General features: G+C 42.6%; 1 protein-coding gene across 4 annotated transcripts in view; it reads right to left on the reverse strand.

Annotated features, from left to right (window-relative positions):
- Positions 1-14,267, reverse strand: part of LOC138064461 (oncostatin-M-specific receptor subunit beta-like) — a 37,481-nt gene extending 23,214 nt beyond the window's left edge. The window contains exons 1-3 of one of the 4 annotated variants that reach the window (XM_068927215.1): positions 14,149-14,225; positions 11,382-11,506; positions 4,721-4,813 (exon numbers count right to left, since the gene is read on the reverse strand). In XM_068927215.1, the coding sequence (XP_068783316.1) occupies positions 4,721-4,781 (61 nt within the window). In that variant the 5' untranslated portion in view covers positions 4,782-4,813; positions 11,382-11,506; positions 14,149-14,225. Of the gene's footprint in view, positions 1-4,720; positions 4,814-5,056; positions 5,762-11,381; positions 11,507-14,148 lie in introns of those variants that run through there. The other 3 variants (XM_068927214.1, XM_068927213.1, XM_068927216.1) reach the window with 3 other exon arrangements.
- Positions 14,268-17,696: the final 3,429 nt, after the last annotated feature.

The following is a 17,696-nucleotide window of genomic DNA, read 5'->3' on the forward strand; positions in this document are numbered from 1 at the left end:
ATGAGAATACAGACACTGAAACCACTGAGTTGTTCATACAAGTCCAGATTGTAATTAAAGAATAAGTGGAAGAAAACTTATGTTGTACCATAGCTAACAACTTAGAAACAATACTTCCTTCTAGAGTATTTTTAGCTTTTAGCAAGTCATCTTCGATCTGTATCTTTTTAATCCATTCTATTCTGCAAGGTACTGAAAGACAAAGCAAAATGAAAACCGTATGTTTTCAATCTAGAGGAAACTACTACACCTACAAGCCATCTACAAAAGGCTTTTTCAGATGTACTTGGAGGAAGGAATCAAGGTTTCATCCTTCAGGCAATTACTCTCAGAAACAGTTGCTTGTATCCTAGAAAGTCTTGGAGGAAGAAGTATACATACACATGCATGCACACATATCTTCCTCTTCTATCAATTCTGACTTCAGCCTTAACGCTTAATTATTGGAGAAACATTTGTGAATACATGATAGCAGGATTTGGGAGAATTAGTGTCTCTTGTAAAGGAAATGTAAAGATGTTTCATATGCAGAAGTAAAATTGCCTGTTTGGCCTTGTTAATAACACGGTCCTTAAAAACAGATCTGCTGCTTAACAGTTGCTTTTGAACAGCAAAGATTAAAAAAACACTGGCCATCAGTTTTACGTTACCTTGGGGAAACCGAGCACTTACGGCAACTAGTTCACGTCTAGCATTGAATAAATAAAATGGAAGCCCTGAGAGTGAACTTCACTTGCCTAAATGATGAGGGAGCAGCACTTTTAGGTCTTCCTGGAAAACAGAACTATTGTTAGCTCCACTGCCAAGGACTGACCAGACAGAGAGCCAGAGCAACCAATGCAATGAAGTGAGCCACAAAACTAACTGAGGAAGGAAAGGATCTTATGATATTTTGGGAACATATGACAAGACACACTTCATCTCCCATACTCCACAGGCTTTGACCATCAAAACAAGATAACCAGGTTCTAGTGCCTGAGATCTCACTGCTGTGCAAGAACTTACCAGGTACTAATCCGCTAGCGACAGTCATGGTAGCAAGCGTAAAGATGGTGTTTGGCTGTTAAAATCCCACGTATGCTAAGGAATCCACTGTAAAGTTATTCTTCTTCAGTATACAGTCCTGGCTTGCTCGTTCTTTGGTCAGCCTGTACCTACATCACCCTGTTATCTGAAGCGCTATGTACGAAGCCTATGAGGGGATCTCATTCCGTGTACACAAAATGTGGCTGATCTCAGGCTCTGGGACCTTACCGTTCCTGTTTTTAACTTCTGCAATGCTGAAGCAGCTGGATGGAAACAGATGAGCCCAACACAAAGAAACAAACCTAAAGGAAGGGATCTGGCAAGTCTCGCTGTGAAAATCAGAGGCGCAAAGCAACTCTCCGGGAAACCTAACAAATACACCAGGAAACAAAAGCCAGCTAGTTTGCAGAAACCTTTCCTATGGCCAGATGGGAAAACAGGCTGTTGGTGAGCAAACACTCTGTGAGTGACCCTCCTTCTCTTTACCACTCCCTGTGGCCTCTCATATCCTCCTCATAAGGGGAACGGTTTGGTTTCCCAATCAGAATGAACCCGAACCTCACAGATAGATCTAGCATCATCTATACAGAAACTGTCGCCCTCCTGAATCCTCATTACTCCTCAGCAGTGAGAACAGAAAGAGTAAGAAAAGGACTCATTTTAGATATTCTTGGAAGGCAAAAAGTTGTAAAATTGTTTTAAATCTCTCATCTGCTTTGTGAGATTCACCAGAGGCAAGTCAGAAACTGCTGTTCAGTCATACAGACTGGACAGGCAGCCAAAACAGAAACTGAAGAGCACCCCAAGAAAGTGTCCCAGAGGGCTCCACCCCTGCGTACATTGTTAGGGAGAAGCTGTCTACAACATCTGTTTATCATTAAGCCAGATGACAACATGGGATGACAACATGCTGCATGACTTGATGTTACTCCCATTGACCATGCCTTTAGCATGTTAATACAAACTAACAAGTCTTCCAAACTGAAATACAGAGGATTTGGTTGACCAGGACAGTACTAGTACAGTACCTGCCTGCCATATTTTACATTTTGCTGGGGTTTTTTTGCTTCCCAGTTTTTAAATACAGATTTTTTTTTCTTTTTAATTCTGAGTTTTCAGGGCTTCCAAGTACCCAGAAATACAATCCACAGCTTTAACAATTGAACTTACTAGCTAAACTTGGGAGGCTAAAGCTGAACACTTACTTGTAGCTAGGTTCAAGCATGGAAGTCAGATTTTTCAAAGCTCCTTTATAGAATACCAAAGCCAGAACGCTTAGATGCCCTACAGTTCTGACAGGCTGGCAACGGGCATGCCTAAACACATGATAAATTGGTTTGGACAACAGTTTGAAGAAGACCTATGTAATTTTCCAGACTTGACCTTTAAACCGAGTATGCTACTGATATAATAGGCTTGTCAAAGAGAAAAATATGATACCTTATAGCTGTTCTCTAATAAGGTTTAGAAATCCAGGTTTTGATAAAATTACTATGGTTGCTTCATACAGAACTAAATCATGTCTCTTTTATGACAGTTTAAAAACTTTTTCTTCCAGAGAACTCAAATTTTTGTGGGCGCTATGAGGAGGTAGGTAGGCTGTGCAATTGAAACCTTACAGACTTGCGTAATCTGCCCATGTAAATGAGCTAAAGCTGCAACATGCAACCCTCTCTTCTCCCCAGAAACATAAACAAATTGCTCTTTAGGTATAACTGACTCTCTGTACTTAGAGACCCTCCTTCCCACGCCAAGTCCAAAACCTCACATCAGGCAGCCCTAATACCTCTTAAAATAATCACCCCTGTCTGCGCTACAGTTCCTTCATGACAAATCTCCTGAGTCTGAGACAGAAAGAGACTGCCTTTCTTCAGTGCAGGGAGAAACTCAAGCCTCAGTCTTGCCATAGTAAAGTGGCTCAGCACTTCCTTCTAGTAGATATAACTCTAAGCTGAGAGTTAACAAGTTACACAACACAGAGGGCAAGTCTGCCTGCTTTGAGAAACACAGCTGGAGAAAAGTAGAAAAAGAGCTCCTGTCCATTTGACAGTGCTGCTATGAAGATATATTAAACAACGTATGGTAGCATAAAAACAGGCAGAAGAAAAGTTACTGTATGCTAGCTCAACTATTAGCTAATGAAACTACAGGTTAGTTGTAAAAGATTCTAAAAGTACTAAATCTTGCATGGTTCCCTCACACCTCTACTTGCTCCTTCAGGGTGCATCATTAAAGGAAATCCCTGCTTATCTTCCAAATTTTCCTGATCCCCTTTTCTTCTCCTTCCCCAGGCAATTCTATTTGCAAGTGTCCCTACCATGTCTATTGTAACGATGAGCTTGCCTCCCTCTTTTATATTCTTCTCTCAAGTTTATGCTCTTCAGAGCCTGGCATAATAAAGTCCAGAGCACTCATCAGGGCCTATAGACATTACCACAGTACCAAAAAAAAAAAAAAAAACCAGAAGAAACAATATAACTAAGGACTCTTCTAGAGGCCAAGACCCTGAAAATCACTGAGGAATTTAAAGAGTTTTGCAGTATAATTTACATATGTAGAAACGTTTGTGGCGTTCACGGTTATAATCTATAGCTTCAGCTCCTAGGAAAGTTAAATAACTATGGCATCTTAAGGCTTGCTTTAACTTGAAAGTTAACTCAAACTAAATGAATAGCTTTTTGATTAACAACAGAGAGTAACTTTATCCCTCAACAACTGCATGTGAAAACAAGTGACAAAGTTACTGTATTGCAGCAACTGTTTGGACTTGCCTGCATTAAAAAAGTTTTGCCACTGTACGGATATTGGTAATAGAGTTTCAAAACTGAGGAACTGGCACCTTGAGTGAATGGAAAGCAAACACATGAATTTCAAGGATGAAGAGAGGAGAGAGGCAAAAAAATGTGAAACGTATATTACCCCTTCTGTAGGGTACCAAGTACATGCAAATAATAAAAAAATAAAACCCTCTCCCTCCTTCACCTTCTTAATTAACGCAGCACAATTTCTATAATGCAGACTATAGCTTCATAAATTTTGCCTTCTTAAGGGCAGTCATATAAAATCCAATTAAAAAGTTTTTGTTTTTTTTTTAAACATAGTAGAGCCATGCATGCTGCTATTACCAGAAGCAAGTGTGTAAAGAGCATTCTGGAAAGTTATCCGTATCTTCAGCTTTGTTCTCTAGAAATATGCATAGGTCCTTTTTTCTTTACATATATTAGATATGTAGCTAAAGTGCAAGAAATAAAAATCTGGTCCTGAGATTTGGTGGCACAACCAAAAAAGGAGCCAGCCGAAAAGCTGCAGTTTACATAGATAAGGCAAATAAGAAAAAGAAAGTATAGGAAAGATGTAAAAAAGCATAAAAGTTGTCAAAGAGGAAATAAATTACTTAAAAAAGAGTGAGTACAGATCAAAACCATGTAAGACATAGGGGAAACAGATAAATACACTCTGGCTTCCCAGCACTGCAAGCTATTGATTAAACGGACAACTTTCCATGATGAGATTTACAAAAGGTAATCCTACAGGTTGCTTCATCTCCTTACCAAAGAGGATAATTTGATTAAGCATGCAACTTTGCTGAATCAGAGGAGAGTTACAAATGAACCAAGTCCAAAGCTCCAGCTGTTGTAGATGCCTTCCAAAGGGGAGGGGGGGAAAAAAAAAAAAAGCAGCAAATGACACTTACCTTGATATGAGTATGCAGTCCTCAGGGAGATCAGTACTGCCAGAAACACAAAGCGATTCATCCTTCATCCACCTTTTCCTGCACCAGACAGACCTATCAGGAGAAAAGGCGTTTCTGTTTGTTTGTTTGTTTATTTTAGGAGAAATGCATGCCAGACAATAGTCCAGATATTATTACCGTATTTAAGAAAAAGAAACAACAAAGAACCCACACACACTCCAGGCAATTCATGTGAAATTCAGGAAGAATGGACACAGAATTAAAAAAATCTGTTTTTTAGGACCTGATCACAGTATAGGAAAGAATCTGCCACACTCAGAATTCCATTCAACCTACCCAAATAAAGCATAGAAAATCTTCAAAGCTTTCCCTCTGTGTATTTCCAGGGAATATTAAAGCTAAGTTTGTCTTGACATATTTTTGGCTTTCCTCCTGCACAAGTACCAAGAGATTTATCCTCACACGGAAAAAGTAGTATCAAAGTTGCTGAAGGTCTTGCAGTTTCCAGAACACGATTCAGCTCCACCCGAGAGCCTGAGTGAAGAGTCCCGCCGACCTCAGTGACGAGCATGGTTTTCAGCCAGCAGCAAGACACTGCATAGAGGGTTCCAGTTGGGTTGGAGTTGAAACGTACATCTCAAAGTCTTAGCAACTTCCTTTTCTAGAAAGACTGTCTTCTCAAGCACTGAAGAGCCCTGTCTTGCAACCCTTCCGCAACTTGCGGTCTCCCACTTCAACAGGTCAAACTCTGTTTGGCCTGCACAGTTCAGTCCTAAGGGACTGACCAACTGTCAGAGCTCGTAAGACATAGATCACCTGCAAATTCCCCAGTGTAGAAGGAAGACATACAGATAAGTCATTAAAGGTAGGAGAATGGTTAATATCAGCCACGAAACAATCAGCAGTAGTATGGTTAAAGCTCACAGGCAGAAAGGGTACAGGAGTCCAAACAACAGCAACAGGAACACAGAGAAACACAGCTATCTTGAACTTTCAGTTTCCACATTTTACATTTCTGGAGCTGTGTAGAATACTGATAAAGACAGTCTTCTACCACTGCTTCCATGTCATCTACAGAGGAGATAACGGAAGCAGGAACTGCTTAGCAGAACAGATAAGGAGGGTGACCTTCTGTCTCCATTAAAGCCAAGGACAGAACATCTACTGATTTCAAAAAGGCCAGAAATTCACTCCAGAATTTCTTCCCAAAATAAAACCACAAATTTAATACCTCAGAACAGAAGATACTTGAGTTTAATGACCGTGCCTTCGATTCCCTGTATTTCTGGGAAGCTCTGAATTTCTCTGATGGTTCCAAAGAAAAGATTTCAACCCTTTTCTGCCAGTCTCTACAGGTGACTGCTGAATGCTAAATTCAGAAGAGTCCTCGGTGCAGTACTGCAATCCAGGACTCACCCCTCCCAAGACGCACCCTTGCTCCAGTGTGAGCTAACTTTCCTCTTGTGATCACAAATTTTTCATGCAGAGCTCCCCCTATTAAAAAAGCGAGTATTGCTTTGTGTAATGTACGGGCTTCTTTCTTGTCCCTATACTGATAACCTCAAAACTATTTAGACAATACTAAAATAAATACGAATAAAGAATCTAAGTGTTTTTGAGAACCTAGATCTAATTCACGCGACCGACTGTTGCAAGAACCAGCTAAGGGAAATCTGCTTCTTTATATATAAAGTTTATTCTTTTTATTAGCTGATCAAATTTAATATCTAAAAGGGAAAATCATTTGATATACGTTTTGTCTGAAATAAACACAATAGAATTGGCCCTTTGCTATATGGTAATGAATGGCAAGTAAATGACACAGAAGGAAGTTTTTTCAAAGCAGATTATGTTAAAACGTCTGGTAACTCTTCAGTACTTTATTATTGTTTTGAATTATAGTATGCTATATAGTATATTAAAGTGTAGTGATACAAAACCAAACCTCATATGCCCTTTTTCAGAAAGAAAAAAAAAAAAAAAGGGAAAATGAAACTTCCTTTAATGTCAATGGAGTGGATTCTCTGCACTAAGACTAATTTAATACAGGGGTAGTTCAGTTAGTTTTAGTGGCATAACTCTTGATTTAATTTTATGAGCGTGAAGAAAACCTGGCCTCACAGGACTCCTGATTTTGTCAGCAACTTTTGAGTTGGACACAAAGCTATTTCACCTATTTGTCATGTATCACTTAAAACTAACATTTATTCCAATGGGAAATTATTGAGGAAGTCATGACGTATTAGGCTATTTCTTTAAACTACTGCTGATTTATGAAAACAAATCCAAACCTCTTTCTGCTCTAAAAAGGTTTTCACAACTACTTTATCAAAGTCACCATTTACACTATCGTTTCATTAATGACATGCCTTAACTCATTTTTACTGCTGCATAGTACGAATATTGCACATTACAAAAGGACAACATAATATAACATCTAACCACCCATCATAACACAAACATATTTTGAAGACAGCTACAATGCTTGTCGCTATTCAGTAAGTTAACAATCTAGTGTAATACTGTATGATAAATTGTGATAATATGCACGTGCAATTATAGCTATCTAATTACAGGTAATGTTTTGGAATTCTCTAACAAAAGAGAATATGAAATATATTTAAATAAATAAAATGTTATTAGAGGAAAAAAAAGAAGTAGTTCTTAATATATGAGTAACATTTTCACCTAAATCATCTCTATGCCAAAACTTCTGCTCATGACTGACAACTAACCACATACGGTAATTATTACCAACCCATGTCAAGCAGTTACTCTATAATATCAATTATTAAGTGCTTTTACAAAGCAATCATTTAAAATCTGTGCATTGATTAAGAAGATTAAAAGAGAATCACAATAGTGGTATTAAACACAATCAATTTCGTTTAAAGAAAAAAAAAAAAACAAGGTGATATTAGACTAACTACATCCCTGCCAAAAGTAAGATCAATTGAATAACAAAGGAATTGAAGGAATTGAAGACAAGAAGACAGGGAATGTTTTCAGGTATCTGAATAATTAATCCTCCTGAAACAGAGACAGCACTACCTCTGAGAAACAGTGAGTAACCATCAAACGCCACAAGAAAATGGACAGTCACAACTGTTGTTTTGCTGAATAGTTTGGTTGTTTATTTGCCAATCTGAAAAGAGATGAAGCTATGTTCTTCGAGAAATACCACACTAGCAGGCCATAGTTCTTTGTCTGAGGATGAATCATTGCTAAGCTTATTTTAGACCTAAGAGAAGTCATGCTCTGTCCCCATGCTCCAACCTGGAATTCCTGGGTACTTTGTTGCCATGAATTGCAGGGAAGATCAAGAAGTTCTCATGCCAGTGATTTTGAATATGGACAGCAGACACGTCATTTGAATACTTTTTCCTTTCTAGTTACTTTTGTCATGAAAATAATTTTGCAATAGCATCTCACTAGTCCATTTCAGAATCACGGAACAGTTTGTCCAGTCGAGTCTTGAAGATCTCCAAGGATGGAGATTCCGCAACCTCTCTTGGCAACTTGTTCCAGTGCTTAACCATCCTCAGTGTAAAGGTCTGTTTTAGCAAATCCAAGCTGAATTTTCCTTGCTACAGTTTGTGCTCATTTCCTCTTCTCCTTTTGCTGTACGCCTTTGCCAGAAGCATGGCTCCATCTTTTCTGTAATTTGCTCGTTAGTTAGGTAAGGATTGCAGTTAGAACTGCCCATAGCCTTCTCTTCTCAAGGCTAAGCACACCCAGCTCCTTCTGCCACTCCTCTTCCATGTGCTTTAGCCTCCAAACCCTCTTGGTGTCTCTCTAATGGACTCACGCTAGTCTGTCAATCTTCCTTGAACTGGGAGCCCAAAACCGGACACAGTAACCTAGATGTGGCTTCATGAGTGCCAAATAAAAGGGCATAATCACTCCCCTTGGCCTGCTGGCTACGCTCATGCTATCCCAGTTCAGTATGTGGTTATCCTTCACTGCCGCAAGAGCACACCATTGACTCAGGTCAACAGGTCCTTTTTTGCAGAGCAACTACTCTCAGTTCCCAGACTGCACTGTTGTGTGGGATTGCTCCATCCATCCAACAGGACTTTGCATTTGTCTTTGCTAAACTTCAAAAGGTTTGTCAGCCCAATTCCTCCAGCTTGTTAAGGTCCCCCTGAAGAGCACCCTGCCTGAAGAGCACCCCTGCCTGCCAGTGGTATCAACTGCTCCCATCAGTTTGGTGTCATCCACAAGCTTGATAACGGTGTATTCCATTCCGCCATCCAGGGTATCGATGAAGATGATACACAGCACTAGCCCAAGCACTGACCCCCAATAAATACCACCCTAACTGTCCACCTGACAGACTTTGATGTGTTGACATGTTGTGGCTCAGATAGTTTTTCCCCTACCTTGTAGTCTACCCATCCAGTCCACGTTGCCTTACTTTGACCACAAGAATACTATGAAAGATCATTAACGTCCACTGTCCTCCCCTTGTCCATAGGGCCTGCCATTTCAACCTAGAAAGCAATCATGTTGGTCACGCACTGTTTGCCCTTGGTAAATCCATGCTGTCTGTTCCCAAACACACTCTTGTTTTTCATGTGTCTGGAAATGGCTTTCAAGAAAACTTGCTCGATAATCTTCCCAGGGACTGAGGCAAAGCCGACTAGGCTGTAGTTACCCAGTTTTTCTTTCTTGTCCTTGTCCTTTCGTGATGATGGGTGTAACATTTCCTTTTTCCAGTCACTGGGAACTTCCCCCAATCTCCAGAACCTTTTAAAAAAAATGACAACGAGCAGACTTGTAAGAGAATCACGGAACCACTCTATGATTCTGTTGTGAGGCTGCTCTCTGTCATCTTACTGTGTGCCTGCATGATTATTATTCTATGTCTTTATAAATTAGCTAGCACCTAGATATTTTGGATGGACACTGATTCTCATACCTGAGGAATTCTGTTTAGTTTCTCAAAAGTTCCATAATAACTTAATGAATGACTCAATACAATGGTGCTAGAATCAAGCCCTCCATGTTAGTATTTATACTAAAGTGAAACACTCCGATGATGTAAAGGAGGCTTAAAGTACATGCAGAGGAAGCTTTGCACTAAGATCCAACACTGGAGTTTTGTAACATAAAGAGAGCGTATACAAGAACGAAGCTGAGCCTGTTGCTCTTTCTCTTAAAAATGAATGCTACTTTAGCGCGTTTCAATTTTCCATATCAAAAATAAAATAATGTATCTCTTCAAATTATTTCTGATTTTGCATGTATATATTTGTATTTGTTTATATATTTGTATTCATACTGATGTTTATATATTTAAATTATATTGACAAAAAAGTAAACCTACAGATAATATCTTTGACTAAGATGAAGAACAAGGTTCTCAAATGGGTCCCAAAACAAAACAAACATCCTTACACGGGAAACACCAACACGTGTAATCTGTTTTTACCTGCACTTTCTTTGTAAGAACTTTTTCTGTTAGTCTTCATTCTACAGTCACTCTTTGCCAATTTCTGACCCCTCAGCTACTCCGTTCTGCTCTCTCTCTCTCTCTCGCTCATTCTCATTTTCATTTTCTATCTCATCTCTCTCTCCCTTTTCTCAGGAAAACACGCAAATGGCAGCAAAAGGAGATTCCTTAGATTACGGTTATTGGTGACCTCCTGCTATTGCTGTGATTTTACTCAGCAGAGCGAGAGTTGTGGGAAGAGATAATCACATGAACACTCTCAACTAGAAACCACCAGGCCTAGCAGACGGCTGGAAGCCGAAAGAAAACCTAGACTAATATCTGCAATTGAATTACAGATGAAATTTTAGCAACAAAGCCCCACACTTAGCTTACCAACCCTAACCGAAAACTAAAGTGGAATCCAGCCCCCCAAAATACACACAAATTATTGCTGTTTCTGGGTTTTTCTTTTGGGGGGTTTTAATACAGGAAGGCTAGACTATGGTCCACAGTTTACCCAAAGGATCCAAGACGCACAAGGCAAAAGCAGTGACTGTGACTTTCTATATTAGCGTATATAGCAATACATTTTCAATCTTCAAACTAGTGAATCGGAGGTAAACTGTTCCCCCTTGATCCTTCTGACTTTCTTAAACAGCATGCCTTCAAAAAGAGACAACTTACATATGTACTCCGCCAGCTTCCCCAGCCAGCTTTTATTCTTTACCAGCAATAACAACAGTGGTTCCAGTTCTAGCTTCTCCCGTGAAGAATCTGATAATTGGGACACACTGTAAAATGATCTGTGAAATGGGGGATAATCCTGAGCCATAAGTGAAAGATGATTTGACAGAAAAAATTCTCTCCCTCCCTCTAACATTTCAACACCTGTGGGGGAATAAAGTAAGCAGATGTCTTGTCAGTCCCCAGCCTACACCATTAATTGTTTCTTCACTCATGAATATACATCCTACTCATAATTCCACTAATGCGAAAAATTCCCGACATGTAACCTGGGGTGTGACAAGACTGATACAACTGGATTCAGGGTTCCCCAACCAAACTTGTAATTAACCAATACTGAGAGATACATCAGTAGGGCAGAAGCAATTTTGAGAGCTGGCAGTAACTACGATAACATTCAGCAGCAACAGGAACTGTTCAGAGACCCAGCAATCTAACAACCACCATTCAAGAAGCAGAGACAGCACAGGAATACATTACCTCGGGCGGAGAGGAAATCTCTTTCAACAGGCAGTTTGAAAATACGTTAAAGCAACACCTTTACGTAAGCTGTTTCCACTTCAGAGCAAAAGGCTGGCTTAGATGAAATCCCATGCAGCCCAATTCTTTCGTGATTCCGTGGACAAGAGGGGAAAAAAATTCCCATTATTCATCTTGCAAATATGCCTAAGATAAACATTTCGTCAAACCTCTCGTCAAAGGCACTAAAGCACCAAAATTCCATTTCAACATCTTTCAGGATCTGACTTTCAATATTCAGGAGTCAGTGGCTCGGAGCTGGGGCTACCGAGGCGCGCACACCGCTGCGGTACCCCAGAGCAGAAGCCTACGGCTCTGGAAGACCCGCACCTATGACAAGGAAGCCCCGGCTATGAACATCTAACATCATCCGACCCCAGAGGAGCTCTGCCTTTATTCATCTCCTTAGAGCTGCATGTTCCAACCCAGACTTTATAAAACTTTCAGCACCCTTTGATCTGCTTATTTAAAAACAGCTGCCAGTTACAAATGAAACAGAGCTTGCACGCAGGCTGGGAAAATAAAGTTCTTTAGTTTCTACAATCCAGAAAACATCTTATTCTTTAAAGGAGAATACTCCAGGGTATTAGATAAGGGCACCAAATCATAAGCACTATCAATTGGACAAATTGTCCTAAATCAGCTACGGAAGAGGACTAACTGTCAGTGAGGCACATGCAATAATGACATAACTATACTTTGAAATTTTATCACATTTTTCATCCAGTGTTCTCATTCCCTCTGCTTTACAGGCAGACAGACTCTGCTTTATAGGCAGACAGACTGAGGACAGGAACCACAATTCAAATTCCTACCATGCAGTACTAGGTCTCAAACACAACTAATGTGTTTAGCTTCAAAATCTAATTACCATAAGCTCCTTTCCATGCCATCATAGAGAAAGGGGCACTCCTAGAAAGAAAACCAGGTCGGAGGTGGGCTAGCTCGTTCTCTGGAGACGTTTATTCCTCTTAAACAGAGACGTGGCTAGTTAAGCGCCTAAAATGAAGTAGAATGCTCTAAGTCACTGATTTGTACAAAATCACTGCACAGAGGTGTAACTCTCTGCTCTCCTGACTCCTACACTCCCCCATATGACATCTTCACTTGCAAACCAACATCCAAATGAGATGGCTTTATTCCCCCTTGAAAGAGGGGACAGCAACAAGTCAGCTGAAACCTACAGAGATTTGGTAAAGCACCAGTTGCCAGAGCAGCCTACCAAACAGACCGCTTTTCAAAATATATGTCACGCTGTTTATCCAAAAGATGATTTGCAACAGTTCTGAACTGAGAAAATAAATGGCTGAGATGCCAAATTCTGAAATGGATGAACTCTTCATTTAGTCCTTGCACGCAACCTTTTTTCTCCCAGGCAAATTTAAAGATGGTTTCAATTACTCTTGATTTATTTACTGGAAATATGCCTGTGCATAAGACACTGAAAGGACCTAATGAACCTTTGTGATCTAATGGGTGAACAACAGGTTTTTAAAAGCTAGGTGTAGAATATAATTAAGGTCTGACAGGCATATAATCACTTCATTACTTAAGGACAGCTGTATCTCCTGTTGTTTGGAAAAACAGAAAGCTCTTTTAATGCATGTTGTTGGTTTTCTAAAGAGCTTCGGGAAAACAGGAAAACATGATGTATTTTATGGTCCCACGAAAGCTTCGATACAGATAAAAAGGCAATTAAAGAGAGAAAAATAGGGGGTCTAAAAAATGTGAAGTGCTTAACAAACTGAGAATGGCTTGCTCCTGCCCCCAAAAACGCAAAGGCTAACAACCATACGGAATTAATCACACAACACTGCAGCCGCTCATACCAAGAGAGAGAATAGTTTTACCATGTTTTTAAGGCATGATCTGCTTCTAACGCTTTTATGATTTGGTTTACTCTGCTAGAGTAACGAATGGCCCAGGCATGCAACGCTTAGATAGCAAAAGAGATATGAAAAGGTTATGCCAAAAAAAACAGCCAAACTTCAAAGGATACAGAAACCACACTGGAATTTCCAGTGTTTTCTCATTTACTCTGATGCTTCTGAGGTTAAACAACAGATTTCAGCTGTTCAAAAGAAAGCCGGAGTAACACTTCATCTCCGTACAACTCTGGATTTAAAGGCCGGAGTCTGGCCGCCCTTGCCAGGGTCCAGACCTCAGACACGCGTACCTGCGGAGGCGCCGCGCTGCGGCGGGCCTGCGCGCAGATTTCTGCGCAAATCGACACGTTCCCAGAGAAACACAGAACAGGAGGCCTTAACACCGAAGCTTTAAACACCCGCCAGGAGCAGCATCCTTCTCCCAAGACATAGGCACCTCAGTATTTGTTGCTCAGGCCACGCCGGCTACTCTCCTGGCGCGCTGCAGCGGCGGCGCCCGCAGCAGAGCCGAGCCGGGCTCCGGCGCAGCCGGCCATGGGGGTTTCGAGGCGGCGGCCGCTGCCCCCGGACCCCCCTGCTCTACACCTGCCCGTGCCACGCCAAAACCCGGCTGCCGGGGGAGAAAAAAAAAAATGAAATCGGGGATTAAAGGCAAGGCAAAGGGTTGGCGGGGCTCGCCGAAGGAGTAAAATTCAAGGCAGAAACTCCACGGAGCGTCCCTAACCAGGCACCGCGGCTTCCCCTCAGGGGGGAGCGGGCGGCGGCCGCGGCGCCCGCCGCCGCCGGGATAGCGCTGAGGACACGAGGAGCCGCCGCCAGGGGCGGAGACCGGCCTAACTCACCTGCGGCGCAGGGCAGCCGCCTGCGGCACCGGGGAGAGGCGCTCCCGCCTCGCGGCCAGCTGGCCGAGCCGGGCCGGGCCGGGAACGGCGACCCCGCGGCGGGGCTCCGCGGCTCCTCCTCCGCGCAGGGCGGGTCAGGAATTTCCTGCCAGCTCCGGGAAGGGCAGCCGCTTCCCTTGGCCGCGCTCCGCGTCCTCGCGGGGGCAGGGGGCCCCGGCTCCCTCCCCCCCCCCCTCCGGCCGCGCCAACCGCCGCCGCCCCCCCGCCGGGGGTGGCCAAGCGAAGGCAGCGTGAGGCGGAGGAGCCGCGAGGGCTGGGAGGGGGCGTCCGGCAGTGGAAGGTGTTTCCACAGCAGGCGGGCGCTTCTCTGCTCCTCGCAGTGCTGAGCCCGCAAGAGGCGGCGTGTAGGAGTGATGTCTCCCAGGCGCTTGTGTCTCTGGTAGCTGGATGGGGGCCCCCGGGCTTCCTCCCTCTCCCCCGCCCTTCGTGGGCACCAGAGAAAGGCGGCGGTGCCCTGCCTGGGGAGGCGGCTCCGGTGAGGAGGTGGGTGTCGACAGGGCAGGGCCTGGGGGTGTAACCGGCCCCCCTGGCCCTACGCGACTGTCTTGCCTGCACCTTTCGGATGAAATCCCGGAAATCCCACGCAGAAGCAGCGATACAGAAGGTTATGGTTCACAGTGTCAAGAGTCTCTGCTCTGAAAATCGTAGGACCGTGAGGCGGGAAGGGAGATGAGGAGCGTGCCTGCCCTGCAGAGCAGCGCCAGCTTGCTCTGGAGAACTGCTTCTATTCCTGTTTCTTCCACAGAGATCCTGTGCATGTTATGTGAGTCATCTTAACTGAACTTTTCGTAGATGGTCACTAGTTACTCATTCCTCATTGCCCGCATATCCATCTGGAAACACTAGTACCGAACATTTAATGTTGCAGCAGAGCACAGGGGACTGCCTACGTGAAGGGTCATCTAATTGCTTCGGTTTACTGCAAACTCAAGGCACGGATCTCTAAAACTAAGAGGCCGAAATTTTGCAAGGTTTTTTCTCTTTTTTCCCCCCATCTATGAAATTGCAATAAAGATACTCCTTTGCAACCCACTGTAACATGCTAATCGATTCTGTTTCCTAATAGAATAATTTCCTAATCTGCGTAGATGGCATAACTAGGAAAGCTTACTGAGAATTTAACAATTCTGTATTTAGAGTAGGGTTCGAATAATGTACGATAAATGAAACATAGGGCTTTCATAGGTTAAGAGGTCTGGTTGGAAAAATGGGATATGATCATGTAATGAAAACTAAAGGGAATGAATTGAGACAGCTTAATTCTAGCACTTTCTAAAGTTTCAATAGGTGTCCTTGTGCACCTTAAGGTCTTTTAATACAGTAGTGGAAAATTTTTGCACATGCTATTTTAAAGATGTTAGGGTAAGTCACTTTACTGCTTTCAGCACCCTATTTGAGAATGTTTATTCTCTTAGGCCTTCATCAGAGATACATATTATAATCTGCTGATATGCTTAACAGTTTCTGAATCATTTTAGCTCTGCTGTGAATTCTGGATGTTCAGCCTTCTTTTGCCTCTCCCAGCAAAAGAGCAGCAATAATCTCTGATGCTGCTCTCCCACGCTGATTCAGGGAGCACTAAACTCTCCTAGCGATAATGCAGAGTTCCAGAATAAGCAAAGTAATTGCTTATCCTTTGAATGCATTAGACTTAGGAACTCACTGCTTTCTAGAAATAGTGTTCATACCCAAAAGACCTAAATCGTTACTGAATAATATCTAGAAAGAATTTTCTTTTATGGGCCAGAAAGTGCTTCAGAAAACCAGCTTTCATAATCCTCATATTTGAGGTAGGAACATTTAAGCCTTTAGAAAAACAAAGGTAAATCCACAAAAGAACTGGGCACTGCAATGTCAAGTGTCAGAGTATCTACAATATCTAAAGGGTCAAAGCTCTTTATATATTAAATCACAGAAACGTAGTCGGAAAGGCCCATGAAAAGGTCTAGTTCACTGGTGACCTTCTTTCTTTGCAACCTCTGGTACAAGTTTCCTCCCACCTCTACTAGAGGATTAGCTGCCTGTATAGAAAGGATCAAAGACTTGGCTCTGATAATGACGTAGCTGTGTAAATTTGACCAAGACTGCCAAGAAAGAGCCATGAGAACATCTGTAGGGAGATGAGAAAGTTAAAACTACAGTCAGGTGTACAGTTGTTGACATGGGATTGTTGGTAGTTCAAGGATTCAAGAGAGAAAGCACCAGCGTGAAATGTATACAATTCTAAAGGGAAAGTCACCCCGGGGAGGCTAGTCAATCTAGATGGGGACCAGCTGGGAATGGGTGTGTCATGTTGTCAGTGTCAGTGGGGCTGATGGAGGACAGCTGGCAGAGGATCCATTCCAGGGATCCACAAGGCAGTATCATTGCCCTGCAACTGCACACAGACCTCTAATGCCTCCTATTTTTCCCTGTTCTGTGTTCGTTAGTGCACAGACACTTCAGGTGAGCACTCCCTGCAGCCTGAAACCTGGAGAGCTGCATCCTCCCTCTTGGAATTTGGTCTGAGTAAAGTCGTCCGATGTGCCGGGGTAGTTACTTCAGTTGGTGCTAGAGACTGCGCCCTGTGGTGTGTCACCAGCGTTGCTGAGCACAGAAACACTGCCCTCAGCAGTTTCTACTCCTGTGCACCCTTCTGCCCCCAGTACCGCCACTGTTGGCTGCACTCTGGGAGCTGCACTTTTATACAGGCCTCTCCCTAGCAACTTCTGTGCTTGACCCTCTCTAATCGGGAGTCAGCTGGAGACAAAAGTTCAAAGCACCCCTTGATCAGGAATAGCTAACAGAGCTCATTAGAGGCTGGTAGAGCTTGCTAGAAGTTAAGGCCTCCTGTAGCTATCTTCAGCAGCAGGCACCCTGAAGTGCTTCAAAGAGTTCCCAGGAGTCCTCCAATGATTCCAGAAGGAATTCCTATAAGATCCAGAAGCAGAGCATGGAAACTACTGTGTAAACTGCTGTGTCTGTTGGATGCCTCTGTTAACTGTGCTCATTTAGTCAAGTTTCTGGTCTCTTTGTTTGCTTTCTGCAGACACTAATATAGGCAAGTTTCATTAGCAGGAACATTCAGGTGAAGAGTTTTGATTTTATGCTTTAGGAAGGCAACTTTTGAAATGAGTACCGTTCAGGAAACCCACAGTATCCTATTATACTTATGTAAAAAGCGTTAAATGGCAGTGTACCAAAACTTTGGATTTTAGACAGTAAGTCCACAGAACATATAACATTAGCAAAAACACAGCAGCACTGTTTCGAAAAATGAATGCATCAGATCCATTTGAGGTTAAGGCTCATATATTTTTATAAGCAAATGTTGCAGGGGGCATGAGGAGACCCCTTATGTATGAGTCTCTACTTTGTGTCTTCCCTCAAACAGAGATTATGGATGTAAGTGTTCGTGCTAGGATCGCTCCACATTGTTCACCTACGCTTTCAGGCAGCATAGGGTTGTACTCGCTAAAAATTCACTTGGGCAGGATTGTGGGATAGAA

This window comes from Struthio camelus, chromosome Z (genome assembly GCF_040807025.1).
Source record: "Struthio camelus isolate bStrCam1 chromosome Z, bStrCam1.hap1, whole genome shotgun sequence".
Classification (NCBI taxonomy): Eukaryota; Metazoa; Chordata; class Aves; order Struthioniformes; family Struthionidae; genus Struthio; species Struthio camelus.